Source organism: Carassius gibelio, chromosome B19 (assembly GCF_023724105.1).
Source record: "Carassius gibelio isolate Cgi1373 ecotype wild population from Czech Republic chromosome B19, carGib1.2-hapl.c, whole genome shotgun sequence".
In the NCBI taxonomy this organism is placed as follows: domain Eukaryota; kingdom Metazoa; phylum Chordata; class Actinopteri; order Cypriniformes; family Cyprinidae; genus Carassius; species Carassius gibelio.
The window spans coordinates 31,141,457-31,167,544 of record NC_068414.1 but is presented as its reverse complement, the minus strand read 5'-3'; the positions used below and the strand labels follow the sequence as shown (position 1 = coordinate 31,167,544).

The window sequence follows — 26,088 nt, the reverse complement described above, 5'->3', positions numbered from 1 at the left end:
TTTTACTCAGCCACGTGTTTCATTTATTATCAGTTTACAACATGTACACTTGGCAGAGTCAAATCAAAACTGGTGCTAAAATTCAAGTCAGTTCAGTGTCTTTCTGAAGAAGCTTTCAATTTAAATGAACTCTGCTAAACGTTGTGGTCCTGAAAACAACATTTGGATGAGGACATACATCCTACCAAAAATCAAAACACATCTTTTGCACAAGCTTACATGAATCTGCCAAAACAAAGGCCTTACTCAAGTACTGCAAAAATGACTTCAAGTTCTCCTCATGCCTTTGCACGGAATCAGAAAGGATGAAGTAGCACAAGCCAGATCAATTCTCTTGCTTTACACATAACGGCACTGAAGAAAGTAGCTTGATTTAGACATTTACACAGCCCTCAAAGAAATCACACATGGCTAAAACTCACAGATCGTTGCAGTCGGGGATGTGGGAAAAGACGCTCTCCAAATAACGCTGGGAGGGATGAACATCATCCATTCGCATTCAAGAACAGGTCCTTTAACATTCACTATTTCCGGTAACGGAAGAAAGAAATATTCATATGTAGTAAACGTAAGTTTAAAGGCTAAAGCACATTAAGTAAAAAAAATTACAACAAACAAAAAGATCAGGTTCAGAGAACGGTTCAGGAAGGGCCGGCGGCTTCTCCCAGGGTGTACCTCAGGTCTCGGTCCTGGGTGAACTGAGTTTCCGGAGCAGCGTTTGCGGGCGATGGGCTGTAAGAGGAAACCGTCGGTGGGGTGGTGCTCGGGGGAGAGGAGGGTCCCCGACCGGGGCACAGGTCTGCAGTGGGACGTCTGCTCTCGGAGGCTTGCTGGGAGATGAGCTGGAGTAGGGTTGTCGCTACATCAGATGTAATGTCTTGAGTGTGTTTTGTAGACTTTGACCCTGTCGCCTCTGGATTTACTAATGCAGAATCTGCCAGGAAAAAGACAAAAACTTTAGATCAGTGACTTTCATACACGAGCTACAGCAAATATTACAACAATTAAACAATAGATAACATTACTACTGTAAACCCTAATAAGTCAAACTCAAATTTATATTCATTTTTCATAAACCAAGAAATAGGTAAAACCTCAGCTTTTTGTTTTCATACTACAAAAACATGTTGAAATATTGAATAAGCCAATTCACACAAATTAAGCAATAAACAACTAAAGCTTATTAGTACTATTACGCTGTTTATTTAATTTTTTATTGATGAACAAATAATGACTTTGACGCAGTTCAAATAAAAAATTTAATTAAATCTAAATAGAAAAATGCACAAATGAAAAAATGAAACTACTTGATTATTCTTCACTTACAAACAAATTATCAGCTTTATTTTCTCTTGGCACGTTTAATATAATTCTGTTAAATGTATAACGAACATTTAAATATATCTTTGAAAATATTTTAAATATTTATGGTATAAATTATAGAGTATAAACTTTTTCACTTTTCAGAAAATGATAATTTTAATTATTCAAAAAGGTATATAATTAGTAAGAGTTATGTGACTGGTGAATAATATAATAAACAGTGAATAATAAAGACAGCCTAGTAATATGTTAAAAACAACAAATAGTTTGGGTTTTGCTAATGTAGCAACTGGCAGAAAAAAAACAGGGAGGGGTCTAGGTTTATATAACTTGCGAGATTTATGTAACATTTCATTAATTGGAAAGCCAAGTCTAATACATGTATACAGGACGCATGATGTCTAAAATGTGTGTTTATAAAGAAATTAACGAATTGAAGTAATTTTTCTCTATTATTAAGACTTATTTATTCCTGGAGTAAAATCAAGTTCTGATTTGGATCAGAAAATAGTTCTCTTTCAATGACCTCTAGCTGAATCTCAGTTAAGATACTTAGTTAATACATGATGCACCAAAAGCAAGAGCCCATGTCTGCATGTCTAAAATGCTTTAAAAAACAGTTGGACTGTCCTTAAGCTAATAGAGAAGTCGACCTGAAATGAATCCATGCTTGATACTTGACCTATTATTCATCATTTAGCCAGTTCTGCAGGAGGTGTGGGATAAAACACCTCCACACTGCTTTAAAAAACTAAGGAAAAACATTTATACTGACCTACAGGGATTGGCATGTTTTTACACATTTAAAAGTACAAATGTAAATGTTGGATAATTAGATTTATTGCCAAATTATGCAATAAACTGCGTAAACATCTCTATACAGCAGCAACAATTATAATAGTAGCAGTAGTAATATTAATAATAATAAAAGATTTACAATAATAATGATTCAGGAATGGTGCAATATAATTTGCAGCGCTGCACTTAGTCTTTAATTTAAATTTACAAATTGCTTCTTTGTTTATCTTTGTGGATTTCTAAATGTATATTATTGATTAATTTTTTATAATATTGTTAGTAATTGTTTATGATATTTAACTGTTATTATTATTATAAACTAAGCAAAATCTTTTGATTTCGTTTTAATTGTAGACTTGACTTAATATATATATATGGAGGTGAAGGTTTTGTTTCTTTAAACATCCAAGCTTTTAATCTTAAAGATTAATACATTTATGATTTTAAGAAAAGTCTATTCAATGGGTTCAAAGGAAAAGGTTAAAACTACTGATCATAACATTAGATTCTCTAGATGAATGTAAAAAAAATTAAAATGGAGTTTGAGGGAGTGTATTAGCTCATGCACCATTTCTTTTTTTTAAAGGATCTACTAAAATATATTGTATTTATTTAAGCTTTTGCAGTAGTTTGTTTAAATGGTCTTACTATACAGTAAGCTATACCTAATTAGATGTGTTGCTTTTGCACTAGTGAACCTCACAATCACATACATAGAACATATCTACAAAAGTCTGGAGACTTTCATCAATGCAACAAATTAATAGTGGGATCTAACACAAAACAAAACAAAAAGCCTTCTCCATTAAGGCAAATATTTATAAGTGTGAGGACAAAATATGCAGTATAGCTATCATTTATTTGACACTCGTCTCACAGTAAGGCTTTATTACAGTGTGCATACACAGACCCCAAAGACCATGTGACAAGAGGGCAGAGAGAGAAATGAAATCGACCACTGAGGAACTGAGAGTGAAAACAAAAGTGTGTGCGCTGGAACACAAATGAGCTGGAGGGTGTCAGTGGGCAGGACAAGGTCAGCCGATCTTAATTAGACTTCATTAAACTGGATTACACCAGCAAAAGCTATAGAGCATCTCTTAGATGAGAACCAGTATCACTTACAAATAAATGGATGCATCTTATAAAATGTCAAGATTGCTGTATAAAATTTACTATAGTGTTAATTAAAAGAAATCTAATTCTTATTACTGTAATGCAATATATTCATATTTCTGTAATGCAGGTAAAGTGTACAATAATGAAATGTATACCATTATAATTTTTTTATTCTTATGACTAATGCAAAATACACATATAGCATTTCATATTATATATATAGCATTCCAGTAACAAGGATTAATTTTTTCATTACAATAATGGAAATGAAATGAAACGGCCTTAATTTTTATGGAAATAAGGCAAAAAAAAAATAAAATCTAATTTAATCATGGTACTACTACAAAAGCAAAATGAAGTTCAATGCCAAATGTGATCTCGCCATGTTCTTGACAGAATTTTAAGAATCACCCAACTATGCTGAACCAATTCAGTAAGAAAGAAGTACATTATGCGTGCAAGACAGCGGTTGGAGATGTTCCCTAGCTTACTCCAGTCAAGTGTTGTTTTCTGAGTGTACTAGAAGAGAGACACATGAATAAAGATGTGTCCAAAATGGCTCTTTATTAGGACCGTTTAATCTGGATTTAAAAGAGTAACGCAAACACTGTAACCATCTCTCAAGGACTTGCAGTGTGTGCCAATAGATGAAGAGCTGCCACGTCCTGTCTGTGAGCAGATTTCTGCTGGGCACCGACGCACTGTGGATATTGTCCCTATGAACATAAAAACTAAATACCGCAAGACTGTAAAACTCAGTGGAAGTTCACCAAATGCAGAAAATAAACATCTGGGTTTTCAAATAAACATTACAATTTATTTCTCTATTTGTTAGTCTGCAGTCTTTCAACCATTTAAACATTCCCCCCTCTGTAAGATTTTAAGAAAACAACAACAACAAAAAAAAAGAGTGACATCTCTGCAAGAAAAGCGTATGGTTTACTGATGTGGGTTGGTCTCACATTTCGAGCCTGTGGTGTACCCTGTTAAGCTGCGGCCAATCACAGCATTCGACAACACAGGCCCCGCCCCCCATAGACTTAACTAACACTTGCCCTCGCGATCGCCGCCCATGATGGAAGCGGAGCTGCCTCGCGCAGCGCCCTCATCTGGCTGGACTCCATTGCTCTGGTCTGCACGCTCTGCCCCCGGCGCAGGGGCTTTTATCAGCTGCTCCAACAGGAGCGTGAGCAGACCGGCCTGGTCTTCCTGTGAGATCTCTGCCGGCTGCGGGACGCTAGAGGACTGGATTAAGGTGGAGAGCTGACTAAGCAGTTCAAGCTGCTGCGCGGCGTCTGGTTCAGGGGTGGAGGGGGCGGCGGGCGTTCTGGACAGCACTGATGTGGAGGCTTCAGAGGACGAGCTGCGGAGAAACTCGGCCATCTGTGGGATTCTTAGATTGTCTGTTTGACCCTGCAGCAGGTTCAGCAGCACCGCCAGCTCGCTCTGGTTCAACTGCTCCGCTGCAGCTCCCAAACCTGTGCCCAGAAACGGTTATATTTGAGTGCCATTTATGGAAAATAGGATGTTTCTCACCTTTCCAGTTACATACTGCAGTATTCAAACACTTGGAATGCACATTTCTGAAACAGTGAGGAAGCTGGAGGGATATGATCACTCCAAGACACTGCAACAGGATACTGAACCTGTAACAATCAACCCTTTTCACATTTACAGACTTCACAGTTCAGTTGGGTGAACTTATATAGTGCTGACTGAAACTAGAACCAATACACTTTTGGTTTCCATTTGTTCAAGTAGTAAAAGAAAAAAAAATCCACGACAGTGGCTTTCAAAATATGAAAAGCCTAGATTGCTAGTTCTGTAATTTAATGCCATGGTAGTAAAACAAAGTGTACTGTTATAAATGCATGTAAATGTAAAAAGTAAAATGTACACAAACTTAATGTACACGAACTAAATTTACCATGCTAATAACTTCGCAATGTGTAATCACAGTTTTGAAAAAGGTTCCATGCACTTAAGGATTTTATTATTTTTTTAAGAGGAAAGCAGCAACAATATTGACCGCTAAAGTAAAAATGCAACCCATAAGCCATTATTCAGGCAATCATAACAGAGGTCATCTGTATAAACTCAATGGTAAAGTAACAAATTGTGAGGAAACTGATCACGTATATTCCATTGACTATTCTGGTTCAAGAAATATTGATTGACATAAGTGAACATTATGTACAAAAAAAGATGTTAAAAATGAAAAGTATAAAATAGCGAATTAAAATAAAAGTACACACTTGCATTTAAATAACTTAAATGATTAATACTGATGCTAGACTTACTATTATAGAGATAACGTGGCAGGACTTAAACTTATGCAGCATTGCTAGAAGAAGGATTTCTAACTTGCATTCATCAGCACTTCATTATACATCCAGCCAGTTTAAAAAGGCTGAGCACCTCTATAAGGTCCAAAGCTCCACTCCATTTTTAGAAAACACTTAATTTCTTTGTATGACCAGTTTAAACAAACGGTCACTCCGCCCTGCTTCACCTGTATGGTGTAGTTCCTCTACCTGCCTATGATTTTGAGGTTTCCTGTCAAGGTATGGCCCACCTTCCAGCTCACTGGCTGTGATGTTTGCCGGTGCGGGATGAGCAGATGAGGGCGGTGGAGGTGGTGGACTCGGCGGCGGGCGGCTGTTCTCTCCTCCTGAAGGTCCTGCGGGTTCCTTTCGGGGAACTTTGGCTACAGGGAAATCCTCGGCCACTCCGCTTTGCCTCTGCCGCCGCCGCTTCTTGCTCCAGAGCTCATGACAGTCCTGCCAATGAGGCAAACTAAAAAGAAAAGCCACATAATTACAAAAAATATTATGAATGCATATTTACTAGTATAAACTGCCATATAATTAGCTAGTCGTTTATACAGAGTTAATCTTCATTATATTGAATAGCCTAACAACATCTGATTGCAGCTGCATTTAAGCACATTTCCACAAACGTAGACGATTTAAATCACATAAGACGTGTTTGTGTGTGCACTGACTCAGGTGGTGGCATCTTGTTGGGCTCCACGTCACACAGAAACTGGCTGGCGAGGGCCTGCTCAGCTGTGCAGCGTCTGGAGGGGTCCAGCGTCAACATGTGGTCCAGCAGGTCAAGAGCAGAGGTGGGCAGACTACACACAGACATTGGGATTATAAAGGAAGTACTGTGTAAAGAATATTGACTAAAACCATTAGATAGGACTCTACTAAAAAGACAGATACATTTATGCATTTGGCAGATGCTTTTATCCAAAGCGACTTATACTGCATTATTAATATTCAGCAGCATAACAATGGCAAAACAATTTTGTTGTTGTTTTATTTTGCAGTGCAAAAGTTTTTTTTAATCTATAAGTTTGCTCAAGAAAGATGCATTAACTATCAAAAGTGACAGTCAAAACATTTATAAATGTTACAAAAGATTTCCACTCATTCCATGTTTCTATAAAAACATTAATCAGAACAACCATTTCAATATTGATAAGAAATGTTTCTTGAGCAGCAAATCAGTATATTAGAATGATTTCTGAAGATCATGTGACACTGAAGACTGGAGTGATGATAGCTGAAAATACAGCTTTGCATCAAAGGAATAAAACAAAGTTATAAATATATTCTAACAGAAAACAGTCATTTTAAATTGCAACAATATTTCACAATCTTATTTTACTGTATTTGTGATGAAATAAATGCAGTCTCCAAGTGAGAGACTTTTCAACACAGATCAAAATCAGTCAGAGAATGATGGAAGAGTTACAAAACTCAGGTTGAACTTACAAAGCGAATTCCTCCCGTAAGCGTCGTCTGTACTGTTTCTTGGGTCTCATGGTATTAAAGTACGGCAGCTTTATTACATCTGGCCAAGCAGCAGGACACGGACTACCGCACAAACGACTGACCAAAACAAAACACCCAGCAGATGAAGTATAACAGCATTTCACAAAGCCCTTTCCCCTCCTTCAGCATCAGAGCAACACCACATGAGCATCCAGAGATGGGAAGAAACGTACCTGATCAGCTCAAGCTGTAGAAGCTCTTGGTTGGCCTGGAAAATTGGTTTCCTAGTGAAGAGTTCTCCCAATATACACCTTTCCACAACCACAAAAAAGAACACAACATTATTGCATGAACAGCATCTGGGGTGTAAATGTAGATGGGCAATGTCTTACCCGCAACTCCAGACATCGATAGCAGGTGAGTATCTCTCCTCTCCCAGAAGCAGCTCAGGAGGGCGGTACCACAGCGTGATCACCTTATTAGTGTACGGCCGACTGGGAATGACCATCAAGTGAGTGTTATACACCTAACTTTTCAATCTCAATCATATTTACTGTTCCTGAAATCACATGTAATCTACAGAAACCTTAAAGCTGAAGGGTGTCAATTTTTGCGCCCCATAGTTCGATCAAACTACAGAAAAGAGAAAGATTAACATTTACTTACCTTTCCTCAGAGTTATAAAGACGAGCCAAACCAAAATCGGCAAGTTTGATCTGACCACTGTAAAAAAGAAACAGTTAGGCGCATGGAGCAATTTGCAAAAGCCCTATATCTTGCATAATATATTTAACACTATTTTGTGAACAGGGCCACATTTTATAATTTTATTGCAAGATGCAGGTATTTGCAAATATTGGGTAAATGTCAGTTCATAACATCACTGTAAAAAACTTATTGATACACTGCTTCAGCATTTATTTCAGAGAGCACAACGTTAGTTAAGAATGTAAAAGATTCAATGTGACTAATTGACACAAGACTATAAAAATATATGGTTTATCAGAGTTTTTATTTTATATTAAAATAAAGTATTTTTATAATGCAATGCCGTTATCACTGCTTAGAATACTATAAAATACATTGCATTCCTTCTAAGAAGCCACATCATCTCACAGAAGGATTTATTTCAACTGAAGTTATATAGTGAGTTTGTAGGAAAAATATGTTATTAAATGTGGTATTTTCAAGTGCTTTCAGATGGAGAAATATTTCATCTAAGATTGTTTTTGCTTGTAAGTGAACTATGGCTATGTGTAGAAAATGCTGCTCCATCTGAAAGCAGGTGATGATGATTTACTGCTGATTACAGAACCGCTTTTACTAACAAAATGCACATGACAATCACATTCGATTAATTGTGCTGCCCTACATCCTTGCCAAATAAAATAATTTCTTAAAATTGAACGTCAGTGTAGCTGAACACATCATGTAAATTGTACGACACTAACAAGAGACCAACTTCATGCAATATATGAAAACAAACTGGTACCTGTTATTTAACAGGATATTAGAGCACTTGATGTCTCGGTGCAGAAAGTTCTTCTTGTGACAATAATCTAATCCCTCCATCAGCTGACGCATGAAGCTCTGCACATGCTCATGGGAGAAAGACACCAGTCCTGATTCAAGCAGCCCCATCAGGTCATGGTCCATGTACTCAAACACCAGGTAAAATGCACCTAGAGCACAAAAATACACACAGGTTAATACACAGAAGTAGGCCCAGAAAATTAGTGCAGCACTTCAGGAGAAGTCTAAAACTGAGTGGGCCACAAATATGCCCCTAACTCCAAGAGAATGTATTCACCACTGAAAAATCCCATGTTAAATACAAAAAAACATGCAAATGCATTTAAACAAACCTTTATCCTTTTTGAAGTCAAGTGCGTCTTGTTTGTCAGTGACGATTTCCTTCATGTTGACAACACTGCGATGGTTGAGTTGTCTCAGGATCTTGATCTCTCTGATAGCAGTGATGGGGAAACCCTCCTTTTCGTTATCCAATCTCACCTTCTTCAATGCCACCAGCTCTCCTTTAGACACCAAAACATAACAGAAGGCTGTCAACACATCTCTTCTCAAAAACATGGATGTTTGCAATGGGAAAAAGAGTGGTGCAATTACTGAGAATAAGTACAACCTTTCTAATTAAGAGCAAATAATTCTGCATTTAAAGCAAAGAAAATAAACTAGCGTTTGACGTTTTTTTGCATGCATTTAACTGACCAAAAGTAAAGACATTTAAAATGTTAAAATGATTACTATTAAGGGAACATGCTAACATTTCGGAATGCATTAAAACATTTCCACACTAGTTTCCTTCCAGTGTAAACCGCACACCTGTGTCTTTGTCCTTTGCCTTGTACACCTGACCGTAGGTTCCTTCTCCAATGATGCCGATGATGTCAAACTTGTCCACACAGCGCTTGCCCCAGTCAGTTTGAGTCTGCTTCGTCTCTCCATATCTGGCACAGCAAATCCTGCACACATTTGACAGACACTTGAAAACCTCTGCCATTTTTCATGTCACTTTCTCTCATTCTACTATTTTCCAGAAACTAATGAAGCATTTCGGCATCCCATGACTAAAGTAATAACCCTGTTAAGGACTTCTCTCTTAAATGTTTTAAAATGAAATCTCTTTTTCTTCCTTTTTAATTCATTTCACAAAAACAAAAGCTCAAGACTTGAATAGCTCTGCTCACAACTATGAATAAAATATGGAAATAACGGTCACTGTACCTTCTGATCACACAGCCAAAAAAATAATGCTCTTCTTCAGTATTTTTGCCTTGTTTTCCAGTGCAAACGTCAAATTTACTAAAAAAAATATTTTCAAACATTTGATGGGCACCACTGGCTTCCATAGTATTTTTCTACTACGGAAGTCAACGATGCCCATCAACTGTGCAGATACTAAAATTGTTCAAAATATCTTCTTTTGTGTTGAACATAAGAAAGAAACTCACACAGGTTTGGAACAAGTGGGGGGTGAGTAAATGACAATTTCAATTCTGGAAGTGAACTTATCCTTTAACACATTCTGCTCCGATTTAATACCTTTGTAAGACCTAAATTTACCGAACGGCTAACTAAAACCCTGTGTGTTTTAAAACATTTTCAAAAGAGGGTATTTTAAAACGCTTTTTGACCAAATAAATGCATCCTTGGTGAGCATAGGAGACATGTAATCCTCCCAAACCCAATGTGTTGACCATTAGAGTATGTGAATGTTGATTTCACGCAGTCATCTTGAGAAATGCCCTGAATGCTGAAGCGGTGGCACTTACTTTGGTCTCTTCTTGAAGGTTGGCTGCAGAAGCAGAGGGGATTCTCGAGCGGGGGACTGTGGAGGGGAGGGGTCTCCTCCAGGAAGTACTGGAGGAAGGGGCAACTCACTGAGAAGACGTGTCCTGATTTCTTTTTCCTTTTCTTTCTCCCTCTCCCTGTCCCTGTCCTTTCGTGATGACTTCTGGGAAAGACTGCTCTTTTTTGGGCTGAAACCGAGAAAAAAATAAAATAAAATCCACAGTTAAGTATTCTTTCTATGGAGGTAAAGCTATTCTTAAATTTGTATTTTATTTTACTTTTTTTTTCACACAGCTCTAGCTAAAAGTAACTGAGAATATGAGAAATGAACATGGAATAAAATGTGGAATAACACCAAGCAGTAAAAGTCTGAGTCATTTAGCCTCAACACTGCAACGTGTCATACAACAGACACATATATGATGTAAAACTTTATTTACAATTCACACAAGCATTAGAGATTTGAACAAATCTAGACGCCAATATACAGAGACATGGGAAATCGTGGAAAAGCCAAATTCACGGTGGTGCATTCTGCATGGATAAGCACTACTCACATTTTCTGGCTATTCAGTTACACATTGCACCACGTAAGGTTTTTGGCAGGGAATTTATAGCAGTGAAAATGTACACTAAAAGAAATTAACGCCAAGTAGTTGCTATTTACACTAAGTATAAATAATGCAACAGGGGTGTGCGATATGTTCGATAAGCTGCAGTTCTGGCGCCTCCGTCATAAACTGTACAACACCACATGTATTCACAGCAGTGTTAACTCAGCAGTAGAGTTACTCTCTTATTATTTGCATGTGCTTTTAAATGTTTCATTCGCATGCTGGTCTGGTCTTCAAACCCGAAGCGCATACTTAAGCCTGTCAAACAGCACCTGATTATTGAACCAAGTTATCTTTTGCGCTAATACTGTCAAAACACACAAGCTTTAAATGTAGTAGTTGGTTATGTTTAAAATGAAAATAAACAGTTGAGAGAAAAACATACATGTGCCTATATATTAGATGCGTGCAAGTCTTAAAGGGACAGTAGGCCTATTAAACATCCAGCCAACTGTCATTACTGTCAAGGGATAGATCACCTGGAAATTTCATTTCTGTCATTATTTACTCACTGTCACATTGTCCCAAACCTGTATTCATTTCTTTCTTGTGCTGAACACAATTTGATAGCAGCAAAAAATACTCTGGAAGTCACTGTGGACCAGCAAATGTGTTCCACAAAATAGCTTTTATGTTCAGAAGAAAGAAACTCAATCAGGTTTAAAATCACTTTTGAGTGAGTAAATGGTGGTATAAAAATAAAACACTAAGACAATTGACAGACAGCTGACAGAATTTTTTTTTTGGGTGAACTATTTAATGTTTATAAAGTGTTTTATTTTTATATTCGTTCGTTCGTTCATTCAGTTTCTTGAAAGCTCCTGCTAAATACACCTATTTTACCTAGAATAAAGCACTGTTTTATTTGTATGTGTAGTTGTAATGTTTATCTTTGTCATTCTTTTATCTTTGTTATGAAAATAAGAACAAAGATTATCTTCAACCTCTTGGGCTTAAATTCTTGCCATTCTTTTTGTTACCTTGAAAGTCTTTTTTTGTCTTTATAATAGGGAAATTAGATTGGCTGTAATGCTCAGACATTTTGCAAAATAGTAAAACAAACATGGCAAAGAATTGTGATAAAATCATGATATCTAAAAAAAACAAACGTCATATTTTTCCCATATTGCTCACTCCTACGATGCAAACAATTTGCAGAAGCATAAACCACAATAGCTTGTAGGTAAAAAAATAAATGCAAATGTGGTTACATTGAATTCACAAAAAATGTAAACAGAAGATGAAACTATGCACACTAGTAAATAGCATGCGTAATGCTGGGTGTAGCTTTTGTCAACAAAGCTATTTGCCTTTACTACAAACAGACATCTCCAGGAAATAACAGCTTGTCCTCAGCTTACACTCTATACAGCCCAAACATGCCCACACACATCTAGGATAAATATGTAAATGGTCAGGTGTATATATACGATTTGATCATGTGACCAAGAGTGAACATGTACAAATGGAGACAATGAACAAGTTTAAGTGTACTTAAGCACTTACACTTAAGTATAGCTAAAGTGTACTTGGGTCACTGTACAGTGTTTAAAAAAAAAAACATGAATGTTGCTGCATTAGATAACCAGATATCAGAAGCAAGTGTCATTAATTAAGGTAGCTCAAACACACTAAGTAAAACACAGGAAGAAAATCTTAGAATAATATGATAAAATACATTTACACCATTGAAAAAGAACTAGGACCATTAATATTCTGTGCCATTAAAGCTGAAAAGCATGGCAAAATAGCACCAGATGTGTGATCAAAACAAGGTCTCAGGCCCAGAGATGTATAAAGTACTAGAGACCCATACTTGAGTAAAAGTACAAGTGCTCTATCAAAAAAGTGACTTGAGTAGAAGTTGAAGTGCTCTTTAAGCACCACACTTAAGTAGAAGTACTAAAGTATTCAACATTTTTTGTACTTAAGTATTGCAAGTAGTCTATTTTAAAATTTACTACTCAAGTACTGAAAGTAAAAGTAGAAGTATTGTGTTATGTAGCTATTAAAGAAAGTAGTCAAAAGTTCAAATGATTAACCTAAAGGACAATCACAATTCCTTTGACTGTAACTTCTTGTAAACAAAAAACGGTTACTAAGGTTAGTTAGCCCAATTTGCAAAATGATGTCATTAATAACTTACCCTCATGTTGTTTCAAACCTGTAAGACATCTGAGGGTCATTTAGAATTTTTTGAAGCATCGAAAATACATTTTGGTCCAAAAATAGCAAAAACTAGACTTTATTCAGCATTGTCTTCTCTTCCCTGTCTGTTGTAATACAGTTAAAAACAAAGCAGTTTGTGATATCTGGTTCGCGAACGAATCATTCGATGTAACCGGATCTTTTTGAAACAGTCCACCAAATCGAACAGTTAGCGTCTCCAATACGCATTAATCCACAGATGAATGAAGCGGTTAACTTGTTTAAATGTGTCTGACACTCCCTCTGAGTTAAAACAAACCAATATCCCGGAGCAATTCATTGACTCAAACAGTACACTGACTGAACTGCTGTGAAGAGAGAACTGAAGATGAACACCGAGCCAGATAATGACTCGTTCACGAGTCAAGAACAATTTCTGTCAGACGCGTCCGATTCGTGAACCGAGGAGCTGATGATACTGCGCATGTGTGATTTAGCGTGAAGCAAACCGACACACAAAGCGTCTGAACCGAACTGATTCTTTTGGTGATTGATTCTGAACTGATTCTGTGTTAATGTTATGAGCCCAGATGCAGTCAACGCCAATGAAGCCATTGCATCGAGCGCAAAAGAATCGGTGAACTGTTTTCTTCAACTGGTTTATTGAATCGAACTGTCAGAAAGAACTAACGTTACTGGTCATCCGAGAACCGATGCCACCGGTTCTCGACTCGTGAAGGAGTCATTATCTAGCTCGGCTCGGTGTTCATTTCTCTCTTCACAGGCAGTTCAGTCAGCACGCGCAGTCTTCTTTATCACTTGTTTCGCTCAATGATGTGCCAGCTTCATCAAACCTGCCATCTACAGTTCTGGCAGTGGTTTGTAATGGAATGATTCGTAACATTATTATAATTGTAACGAGTAACGATGCAGCACATAAAAAAATATCGGAGTAAAAGTATTAAACTCAGCGAAAATATGCACCGAAGTAAAAGTGGAAGTAGGAGAAAAAAATAATACTCTAGTAAAGTACAGATACCACCTTTTAGTTCTTAAGTACAGTAGTGAAGTAGTTCTACTTCGTTACTATACATCTCTGCTCAGGCCCAAAACAAACTTAATGCAAGAATGTGAATGCAAACACATCAGGCTAAGCCAAGCTTAATTTTTTGCATCAGTGCATTTCGAAATATCAGACAACAAAGTGCAACACAAGTACACTTTCCATTTAGATCAACTAAGGTCAGTTTGAAGTAGGGCTGCACAATTAATAAAATTTCTAATGCCGATTACAATTATGGATGCTTAAATTACATAATCGTTCATAGAGGCAATTCATCATTTAAAGTCCACTTATGTTATTCTAATTTTAGATTTAGTATAACATTGTAATACCATTCATATTTTTACTTTATAATTTAAAGAAAGAACCAATCCGCTGTATTGTTGACATTTGAGGCTAAATGCTATAGAAAAGCACTAAAACTTTTTCCGTTTTGAGATTGTTTTTTATATTGAATTACGGCATGAAGTTGTATCAAACAATGGTATAAAATGTAAATTGTTATAATCGTAATTAATAATAATCACAATTACAAAGAAATAATCGACAATTATGATTTTTGTCATAATCATGCAGCCATAGTTTGAAGAGAATGAGCAATTTGCTTAAGGTTGTAATTAAATGCTTTTCTGACTTATTCTAGTATTATTTATAGACTTTAAATTTAATATTTTGCATTTTGCTTTTTCATTGTGGCTTTTTTATATTTTCCCTTCAGATTTTTTATTGAAAAAATTTTTTTTAAGGTTTTTTATTTGTATATAACGTATTATCAAATTTATTAAAATCAGTCCATTTATTTATTTCTACTATATGGATATAATTTATTTTTTATTTCAGTTTTAGTTTTTATTGCCAGTTTAATACTTTAACTTATTAGTTGCCAATGCATTTCTAATTTTCATTTATGCTTTCTTTATTGCAACATGAAAATATTACAAATATGTTTTTACAAGTTTTTTTGTCAGTTAATAAAAATAACCCTTAATAAAAATTAAATAAGGGTTTCAACCGCTGAAAATGCTGAAATATTTAAAGAGCCAGTAAGATGAAGTTTCTAAGCTTCCTATCACTGTTTATAAGTCCTGTACATTAGGTTTAAATCCATCCAAGGTTAAAAAACATTGTCATTTTGTCAAAATATCATTTTAAAATTACCTCAATTCTCAGAGTTCCCAAACGGTTCACGCGAAGCTGTTCAAAAGATTCAGTTTCCTTAAACCCCACCTTTCGGTAGCATACTGTGTTCTGATTGGTCAACTAACATAGTCAGGTTTGATTGATTGTTCCGCACACACCTCCACGGTAAACTATGCGTTATCATCTGTTTGGGGTGAATTATGTCTTATTCCTCTCATCGCGAAGCAAACAGTAAAATAAAAAAAACTTCAACAGTCTCGCTGCTTTTTCTTTTGTGTGGGTGTATTCAAGCCGCGCGCTTCAGTTTGAATCTGAATAGCGCGTTCAGAGCGAGGGCGTGGTCACATTTCATATAATGAAGGGAGACGTGAAAAACATACATCGGGTTGTTTTCATATGGATTACTTTATCACAGAATATCAGTTTTCGGCAGCACCTGTTTAGTTTTAAAGTAGACATGTCAAGCTTTCTATAGATATCTCTCTCATGTCTCTTCGTTGAGTATTCACGGAGTTACACTTCATTTTAATGACGTTTTTGTACATGAAAATCAGCGCAGACAGGCTGCAGACAGCACACATACTGATAAGACGCTTGGGAGAAAACAGACACATAACTTCATAATCATACTTCGCGTTGTGATTCGGAGATGCTTGTTGGTCCAAATAAAGTTGGTAATGAACCCTCTTTTATGGCCAAACGCTTTGAAAATCCCGCTGTACTCACCGAGATTAGAAAAGCAGTCATTAGTGAAATGTTGTGAACACAACAAAAGGGATTTGTTGTACTGCTCTGGTATTGTGGTAAGAGTTAATTTTAGCCATTGGTTTTTCTGATCTTCATTCTTTGGCAGTGAAAATAAAACAAACTTGCCTTTACAATTAAAAACACACTGTCTCCTCGACATGATGCTCTCACACCAACCAGAGCGTCTGTGTGGGGGGGTGGGGCAGGTCAGAGTTCCGTTTCTCTCAAGACGGTATGCGGAGATTATTATGCAAAGTGCTCCTAGTGACGTACATAGAGATGGGCAAAAGATTTGAAATCTATAAGGACTCGTTTCAGCGATTCAGAGTCGACTCCTTACTTTAGAAGCCAATAACTTTATAAATCGTGTACTTTTTGGTTTAATTACTTTGCACAATGTTTACACTGATGGACAGCTACATCATACACTGTAATACGGGTAATTTTTGATTTCCCATCTGTGTGGCTCTTTAAAATGCATGCACTGATAAAATCAATCACAATAAGATCTATAAAATGCATTTAGAAAAAAGGTAGGATGTCTTTTCTTTTAATGCCAACTTTAAAAAGCAAGTTTATTTGCATCACCCTTGAGCACTGAAGTTTATCCCCAGAGCAATGCAAGAGCAGGATCTGCATTTGCAATACATCGGGCCAAATATCTGAGGTCTGTGTTCACATACTTGTGTAAAGAACGCTTTCTATGAAGTGTCTCTGATCAAGACTCACCTGTCTCTGCAGTCTCCCAGAAGAAGCGGCGGCAGGGGAAGAGGTGGAAGTGTGGAAGTCTTAATCGTGTGTGCGGGACTTTGTGTAGATCTTTGTTTGGGGCTTTTCGTGCGAGAGGAAACAGGTGTAAGAGGTGCTGAGGGTGGAGGAGCAGGCGGAGGGCTATTTAGAGGTAGAGGTGGAGGGGATGAGAGAGGAAGAGGAGGAGGAGGAGAGTTTGCAGGGAGAGGCGGAGGAGATGAGAGAGGCAGTGGAGGTGGACTGGATAACGGGAGAGGTGGTGGAGGAACCGCAGCAGGTTCCTCCGCAGGATCAGTGTTTGGAGGTGGTGAGGGCGGTCTTTGAGGCTCAGGGGGCGGGGCTGTGTCTAGAGGTGGCGCCTCAATGATTTTCACCGGCGCATTTGTGACGTTGGACGCGTTGGGGCGGAGGGAGGGGGAGTTTTTGGCGGCAGCCGCCTGACGTTCCTTCTTTCTTCGTGTCAGTTCGGCCCCCAGGCTTGAGGTGATCGGCAAGCGTGAAGACGAAGGGGAGCGGCTGCCTGGTCGACTGCTGTGGGAGGAGCCTCCACTGGCTCCTGTGGAATACAAAGAGTGTTTCTTAGTGCGAGAACGGGAAGAGGAGCGGCGAGAGGAGGAGTAGTGAGGAGACCGGCTCCGGGAACGCAGAGAAGGCCTGGGGAGGGGAAACAAAAAATAGAAATGTTTTTAAATCAGTTATCCTTAAAGACATAATGAAACTTAAACAGCATCAGATCATCACCTTTTCTTACATATTGTGACATGCATTTGAGTGTAATGGATTATCGAAAAAGAAAAAAAGAAAAACAGAGTGAGATTTGCGGGAGGTTTTCGATTCGATTTTGATATGTTGGTTTTGCATTGATGAATTTGATCTTGCAACAGCGGGGTTTTAAATGCCGTTTATGTTACACTTTTCATTCTATTATGGAAGAACACAACGTAAGCTCGTGTAAAGACGTTTCACATTCCGCTGTCTTCCAAAGGTCACGTTCGGTGAACTCTAACCTGTATATTTTTATTATGTGAAGCTGTGTGACGAGCAGAAGACTGATACATCACAGCGTGACCTTGTAATTTAATTCAAAGACCATAAATTTAAGACTGCGGCAGTGTTGCATGAAAGTCGAGAAGATTTTCTGTTTCTACATTTGGATTCGTTATCTTTGTTTGTTTTTCAAAAATGCTGCAGCGTGTGAGATCATCTCAAGACCACTGCAGTGTCTGAAGTTATTCTGCATGCTCAAAGTCTAATGTGACCATTGATTTAAGGAGTCTAAACAACTGGAGAAGACCTGCATACATCAACAGAGAGAAGTCTGTCACTTTCACCAAAAGGTCCAGCTCTGACATTTAGAAAACAGAAGTGGTGAATTTTTATTTATTATATTTCTTCAGGTTAACTGTGAACAATGTAACTCTTTGAACAACAAAAAAACAAATGTTTAAGTATCTAAACATGCTGGGGTTGTTCATGTGTGGGCAGTCAAATGCATCCAAAAAAAATTTTTTTTCAGTCCTTAAAATGTAAAGCTTTATATATCCTATAGTACACAATGCACAGACTCTGTTATGACAGTACAAGGTGTGTGCTGGTAATCAGCAAATTAATGCCTTCGAGGGGTAACCCAACTAAACAGAAACCTGTAACACAGGAATTATGGCATTGGCATGTAGACGTCAATGCAAGATCTCAGTTGTTGTGAATAGTGATGATGAGCAACAGCATGTTTTCCAAAGCAAATATGCAAATGTAAATGCCATAAGGCTGACTGTCTAATGCACTTTTCAAACAGACTTTTGTTCAAATAAAATCCATTAGGACTGAACATTAGGGATGCACCGGTTGACTGGCCATAAATCGGCCATTTTTCCGGAAGTGCGCCCGCATTAATGTCTGTGCATTAGACAGACATTGTAATCATTCGCTATCATGTCATTTGTATGGAAGTATTTCGAAATCTGTGCGCAGGAAAAGTAGGACTTACATACACATTTGAAAAGCCAGAAGTAAATGTCAGTTCTGTATAGGATGATTATTTTTATCTTACCTTAAAATAATAGCCTTAAAATCAGCTTAAAATCATTCATCCAATTTTTTTAATTGGATGAATGAAACACTTTGCATCTTTGTTTTATTCCCACCAACATTATTTGAATTTTACATAGGAATAATTTATTTATTTATTTATTTACTGGTAAAGACCTTTTTTAAAAAAAAACAAATAAAAAAACTTAAATACTGAACGCTGATTAAGAAACCTCTAAATGAATGTGTGTTGATTGTGTTGTTTCAGTTATTGCCTTTAATTTCACATGGTTACAGTTAATCTTTTCATTTAAGGCCAGTTATATAGTTTCAACCCAATTGAAAAACAAAATCTAAATGCTGATGTCTGTACCATCTCTGTTTGTATTGAATGTAGGCTACTAACTGTGCACTTACAACAACTGTGTAATTTCAGATGGTTACGGTTATTGTTTTCAATAGTCAAAAGCCAGTTTGGTCTATTAAATTCCAAATAAGCAACTTGTTTATGCAAACTTTCGGTTGCACTTTATTTTACAGTACGTATACTAACATATAGTGTAGTGTACTTAGTGTATTTATCTAAGAAAGTTCTGGTAATACAAGGTAACTACATGGAGTAAGGTTAGGTTTAGGGTTAGGTTCAGGGTTAGTACCTAGTTATTACATAGTTATTGTAATTACTATAAGTACATAGTATGTACATGAGAAACAGGACTGTAAAATAAAGTGCTACCAAACTTTCTTTCTTGTAAAAAATTGGTATCGGCCATGAAAAATCATGATCGTGCATCCCTATTGAATATCATGCTATAAATATTAAACCCTTTACTTTTAACGGATAAAACAGTAATTACATAAACCTCTGCTTATAAATTCACAGTTGATAGCTTATCAATACTGCAATTTAAAGCATTATCAATGAATTATTAGTATGCTGATAACAAGCAGGTCCAAACTTTTGTTTCTTACACAGGTAAAAACACATTAATCTTCTACAATAAATATTTATTGTTATATTGTGACAAAAAAAAAGTTGTTTCAATAAAGCATAGAAATTTGTGCAATGCTTAAAATGATAATTTGTTAATGTAAGCGGTCTATAATGACTTAACTAACTTAAGCCTATTACTTGAAACAATATGATGTGCATAAAGTTACTGAACACTTTTATAATCTGGACACCGAGGTGCCATTGAAAGGGGATTCATTTTATTGCTTTTGTAGTTTTGGCAAACAAATACTAGATTTTTTGCCTACATTTAGCGGATGCATGAAATCTAGCTTTCAAAATCCTCCTCTCTTATTAAATAAGCATCACTGGGCAGTGTCAGGGAGTTACTAGATACATATAACTAAATGACGTAATTGAATTAATGTAATCCGTAACAGTTACCAGGAAAAAATATATAATTAAATTAGATTTACTTAAGAAAATGTTAACGATTACAAAGGAGGTTATATTTTGTCCCACATAAAAATAAAATTTCTTTCTTTCATAAATTCATATTTTAGACTACTCTAAATTAAAATATGAGACACCAATGTTTCCCAAGTTTAGGATGCATGCTTATTATTCAACTGGTTTATTTCCTATTATGTATGTACTTGCTTTAATTTCAGGATTAATTTGATTTATTTATTTCTTCTCCAGAGCATTTTTAGCTGCCAGTGTTTCCGGTCACAGATATGCAAAGATTTAATTTCAAAAACAGTATCATAGCTATTAAACAGTTTCTGGTTATGGCTTTAAATCTGTATTCAACCTCAGAATGATCTCAAAGTAAAAAGAGGTGCTAACGTAAAAATTAAAAATTAAAATTAAATTGTTATAATCTATATAATCTAGATATATTTTAATCAAAGTGCTGAAGGATTTCGAAAGTGACAGTAACCAGTGTGTACAGTAAGGTTAACCTTGCCTGGTTTACGTGTTTGAAAATTATTAATACCGGTAGTTGAAAAGATTAGTAAATCAAATGTAATCAGTTACACTGATAAGGTAATTAAAATACATTTTCGACATTTCCAATGCAATATAACGTGTCCAGAAACCTCTGGAGTGACTAAATGATGCACATGGCCTGTCTGATCAGGGTGTGTTTGCGTGCTTTCTCACCTGGACACTGGACTGGTGCTGGATGAGCGTCGGTTACCGTAAGGACTGCCAGGTGAGTGTTTTCTGCTCGCATACGGACTTCCATCCTTCTCGGGGCTTGAGGACCTCCTCCTCCGATAAGGGCTCTCGGACCGCTGTCTGCTCCGCCTGGGAGGCTCCCTGTACGGACTGCGCTTGGACGAGTAGCAGCTGTTCTCGAGCTCCGCAGCGGAAGGACTGTCCGCTCCGCTTCTCCTGGACGGGCCCTTCCCTTTAGGGCTCGACTTGTGGCTCTTGACGGGCTTCCGATGGCTGCGGTCCTCCTCATATTCCTCGCTCCTCCGCTTGTCTTTGCGAGATTTTGACGAGCGGCCACTTTCCTTACTGATGGAGGAGGAGGCGGAGGAGGCGCTGCTGACAGCGGACTGCACCGCGCCCGATGAGAGAGAGTCGCCGGGCCTTTTGCTCCCTGACTCACCTGAGCGACTGGATGTGGATGCAAGGCACTCAGCTGAACTAGACGTCTCCTTCGCCTTCCTGCGGCTGTCTTTGCTCGCTCTGTCCCGGTCTTTACTGCCCTTCCTGACGCCACTCTCTGCCCCCTCCGCGGACTCCCTGACCCGATGCGGGTCTTTGGGTTTCTTCCGGGAGCGCTTGTGTTTATGAGTCTTGTTCTCTTTCGCAGTCCCCGTCCGCGCTTCACCGTAGTCCTGCCGCTCTACGCGTTCAGCGTCCCTGCTGTCCGCCGGTTTCCCGGTGGCGGGGGAGTCCAGGAACGTGTCCGAGTCCGAGCTGATGTCGTCGTACTCCACCAGAGGCTTGATGGCGCCCACTGCTGGAGGCGCGGCGGCAGCGCACGCGGAGCCGCTTTCGGCCTCGTGTTTGGATTTATTTCGTTTGTGCTTGAAAGAAGTGGACGAGCTCGCCGTCTTGGTGGGATGCCTACCGGAGCCCGTGTGCACAGACTGGCCTTCCCCGCCGCCGCCCGCCTGCTGCTGTTGATGGTAGAGCGATTCAGCCTTCCTCTTGGTCCCATGCAGGCGGTCTGATCCAGGCATACCTCTGTCCTCCGGAGATGCGGACCTAAGTGGTCAAGACAGCACATGAACAGCACAAACCGCTCAGTGTTGGGTAAAAGTGTGAAATCTTTCCAAACGGGAGACTCGGAGTGAAGCAAAACAAAGATGCGCGAGCTGTTTGACGCGCAGAGGTTATCCACGAGTCATCCCCGCTCCCGTGTCTTCTCCGAATCGCGTCGAAATATATCCAAGAGTATAAAGCCAAAAACAAAAAATTATTTTGTAACGTTGTTGTCCTTCACTATGGCATCACTTGGTGGTTTCCAGGGTGCCTCGAGCAGCGCATTGCGCTCGCGCCTCTCGGCTAGCTTTAGCTAAGCTAGCGTCCCTCGAAAAGACAAAAAGAAAGCAGAAAAATAAAGACTGTCCTTGTTTTAGATTGTTTATCCTTGTTCGATATCAAAGCCTAAACAGGCGTTTGGCTCTCCTCGCACACGGTTTCTGAGCTTTGAAGCGGTTAAACTCGCTGTGTAGGGATATTGTCCCACATAACTGAAAATAAAACTTGACCCGCTTGCTTCTTGTTCACATATTCGCTTTAATGTTCAGTGTAAACTCTCTGTAGTTTCACATTCATCGGAAATGATCACATATTTATGTGTTGAAATTGATTCCAGTTCACTTGAGCGGCTCTGGAAAGCAACCAGACCTAGAAACTGGGCGATGTTCGTGGATATAAACGCCTCCACGGCCCTGAATTCAGAGAGAATTCACTTCATCCATTGCAGCCGAAATTATGCGCAACCTCTTCTGCGCATGCGCGGGTGTGGCCCCTCCCACGGAAAGGGAAATACCACAGCTGTTCGCTCGGTTTCCTCCTGGATAACGCATTTTCACAGAAATACTTTAATGTGTTGTATGAAAGTAGTAAAGAAAACTGGAAACAAATAAAGTTATTAAATCGCTGCTTGCTCGTTGCTTCTTTAGAACAAGCTCGCTGTCAATCTGAATGGTAACTAGGCAACAGCCAATCAAAAGCAAGCAAGTTTATCCCACCTTCAGTCGCGCTTCACTTTTTAATTTCTTATTTAAATGTGTGTGTGTGTGTATATATATATATATATATATATATATATATGTATATATATATATATATATATATATATATATATATATATATATATATATATATATATATATATATATATATATATAAGACCTTTAAAAACATTATACAATTGTATTCGATTTTTTTATGTAATGATTATTCAATAATTGTTATAATATATAAAACAAAAGACGAGTTAATCACCGACTTTATTATTTTATTGTATCAGATGTAACGTTACAGACTCTTCTTTAGCGTGCTGAACGTTAGTTGCATAATTTCTGAGCAAACCTGTGATCACAACATGAAGCCTTTAAATGTTAAAGCAAATTTTACACGACTCGTCACTTATAAACACAGAGAATGCGTCCTTTAAATTACATTAACAATATGATGAATTTCCATGAATCGTAGAACAACAGTGGCCCGAAAAAATAAAGTTCTGCATTAATAAATGCATTATGCAAACATTATAGTTGTCTTAGTCTTATGCAACAACAAAATTTAATACTGTATAATTTCACCTTCGTAAGCATGTATGCCGGGTTTGCAGTTGATTAAATTTAATGTAGATATCCGTGTATTTTCCAGTCTGTTGTATTTTCAAATGTTGACGTCGCGCGGAGATGACGTCAGATTGTGTTCCCCACTGGCCGCTCGACCGCACGTCAACGTCGCCTCCATATTGGAGCGGACAACTCTCATAACTCTCACATCAGGAAAGAAGAAAACCTTACCTGACTCATCGACAGATTGGACACCTACAAACCGTCACACGATAATAAAAACAGATCTCGGGATGTTATCTTTCAGAGGTAAAACTCAGCTGTTCTTTCTCGATGTTTTTTGGTCATTTTTAACATTATGTTGACAGCCAGTGTCAGACTATTAATAAATAGCTAGCGATATCGCTAACGTAGTTAGCAGTGAAAGCTGAGACTTCATAAGAATTCAAAGTTTAAATGAATTCTTATTACGTTTTAACTTATACTGCCGTTTATATAATAAACTAAATGGTGTTATGAGCACAATATACAGAGTGAGCCCTTTGACTGTCTAGATTAATGATGGAGCTAAATCTTCTCTCTTTAATTTCACTACCGTTACTTTTTTACGAAGATGAAGTGGTAACACTTTAGAATACTAGTCCTTTAGTTAATGTTCGTTAATTCATTAACGAACATGAACAAACAATGAACAATACATTTACTAATGTATTTATTAATCTTTGTTCATGTTAGTTAATGAAAATACAGTTTTTCATCGTTAGCACAACTTTTGATTTAAATAATGCATTAGTAAATGTTGAAATGAACATCAACTAAGATTAATAAATGCTGTAGAAGGATTGTTCTTGCTTAGATCATTTTAACTAAAGTAGTTAACTAATATTAACTAATGGACCGTTATTCAAAAGTGTTACCGATTAAGTTTATCATTACTTGATAAGGATTTCATTGCTTTTCATAAATCTGTGAACTTATTTTATGTATTCTTTTTTTCTTCCCTTTTAGTCATTTGCAAACAGGACAAGGACAGCCTTAAGGAAAGCTGAGGAAACCTGTTCTCAGAGACAAGACTATACCTCCCTAGACTAGTGTTGTGTTTGTACTAAACACAGAGCAGCCCTGAATGAATCGACAGAATGACCCAGCTCATATTCTAAAGCGATTAAAAAACTGCCAAAGGTGAAAACTATTGTTTTTCTTAGCCGCTGACAGATATTTGTTCTTGTTTTAAACATGAACTCATTTATATTTCAGTTAATGCTTCTCGATGTAAGGATGTTCAGATATTTGAGCTGGAAAACAAGAGTAAGAGCATCATTCTCTGTGGTGAAGAAGAACACCATGACCTTCATCAAATTAAAATCTCTCGTGTTTGTGTCTGAGTCGAACGGTGAAAGGTAAAAGAAAAGAGTTAAAAAGAAACCCTGGACAATCTTCCTAAAACATACGTCTGCAGGAACCTTGATGATTATAAATATGCTTTATCTTTATCACAGTATAATTTAATCAAGCCTCGTGTTTTCAACTCCATATTTATACTGAAAATAAAAGTAGCTGTGATCTTATTCTAGTTAACGGCTCTGAAATTGAGTGACAGCTGATTGGTTGATTCACAAATGTCTTCACACACACAAACTGCTTCATATTCAAGATATGATATCAAGATTCATATTTAGATTAACACTCATATAACTGTATTGTCTGTGTGAGAGGAATCAAACAATCAAATCCTGTGATCGTTTACTCTTCCTCAGCCTGAAAAAGTGTTTTTTTTTCCCGCTGAACACCAAAGAAGATGTTTTTTTGAGAACAAACAGTTGACGGCACCCATTGACTTCTATGCTACAGGAAGAAATACTATGGAAGTGAATGGGTACCATCAACCGTTTGGTGTTTAAAGCATCATCTTTTTAGCATTCAGCAGAAGACAGAAACTCGTACAAAAAAAAAAAAATTTTTACATTTTATTTAAAAAAATAAATATGTAAAATAAGAACAAACAGTTAAACTTTTATTCCTTACTAGTAATTCCCAAAGCAACCAACTATGTGTCATTGTTGTTAACTAAGACTGAAACTACTAAAAACAGTTTTCTGTAATTGACATAAAGCTAAAATAATGATATAGATAAATCGTGTAAGCTACTACTAAATATTGTAGAAACTTAATTTTCTGTAAAGTTACTTTGCAATGATTTGTAAAGTAAAAATTACTGAAATTAAAGTAGTAACTTTTTACAAAAAAAGTTGAAATGCTAAAATTATTAAAACTGATATAAACATAAAGGCAAACAAAAAAAAAACTAATTCCTAAACATCAGACTGCAACGATGAGGCTAAAAGCTATGCTATGTGTCACTCTGAGTAAGTGCTGTAACAGTTTATAAAGACATTGATGTTGTTTGGACGCCAGAACCGTCTCTCTCTCTGTGTGTGTGTGTGTGTGTGTGTGTGTCCACCTGGATGTTCCCGTGTTTGGCTCCTGGGATGATCTGAATCCTCTCATAATAAATTATTATAAATCTTATAAA

General features: G+C 37.4%; 1 protein-coding gene and 1 long non-coding RNA gene across 4 annotated transcripts; one reads left to right on the top strand and one right to left on the bottom strand.

Moving 5' to 3' along the window:
- LOC127979695 (cyclin-dependent kinase 12) lies at nt 1–23,643 on the bottom strand. 3 transcript variants are annotated; one of them, XM_052585297.1, is made up of 15 exons: nt 23,574–23,643; nt 20,944–22,819; nt 16,776–17,450; nt 10,316–10,522; nt 9,366–9,505; nt 8,888–9,058; nt 8,515–8,704; nt 7,689–7,745; nt 7,415–7,516; nt 7,256–7,333; nt 7,023–7,139; nt 6,245–6,376; nt 5,816–6,036; nt 4,296–4,718; nt 1–934 (listed from the first exon to the last, which is right to left on the bottom strand). In XM_052585297.1, exons 2-15 carry the CDS (start codon nt 21,978–21,980, stop codon nt 642–644), a joined length of 3,843 nt encoding a protein of 1,280 aa, XP_052441257.1. In that variant the 5' UTR covers nt 21,981–22,819; nt 23,574–23,643; the 3' UTR covers nt 1–641. The 3 variants fall into 3 exon arrangements, with proteins under 3 accessions (XP_052441257.1, XP_052441258.1, XP_052441256.1); XM_052585298.1 differs by lacking the exon at nt 23,574–23,643 and having other exon boundaries at nt 1–524; nt 676–934; nt 20,944–22,821; XM_052585296.1 differs by lacking the exon at nt 23,574–23,643 and having other exon boundaries at nt 20,944–22,881.
- Nucleotides 23,201–26,088, top strand: LOC127979698 (uncharacterized). The gene is made up of 3 exons (XR_008158840.1): nt 23,201–23,864; nt 24,564–24,737; nt 24,813–26,088. It is a non-coding gene; the product is annotated as an uncharacterized LOC127979698 (long non-coding RNA).

Coding starts and splice junctions, on each gene's coding strand:
- LOC127979695 (XM_052585297.1), bottom strand. CDS start 21,980: ATGCCTGGATCAGACCGCCTGCATGGGACCAAGAGGAAGGCTGAATCG. Junction 10,523..16,775: donor CTGGGAGACTGCAGAGACAG/GTGAGTCTTGAT, acceptor TCTCGGTTTCAG/CCCAAAAAAGAGCAGTCTTT. Junction 7,517..7,688: donor CTTTATAACTCTGAGGAAAG/GTAAGTAAATGT, acceptor GGTCATTCCCAG/TCGGCCGTACACTAATAAGG.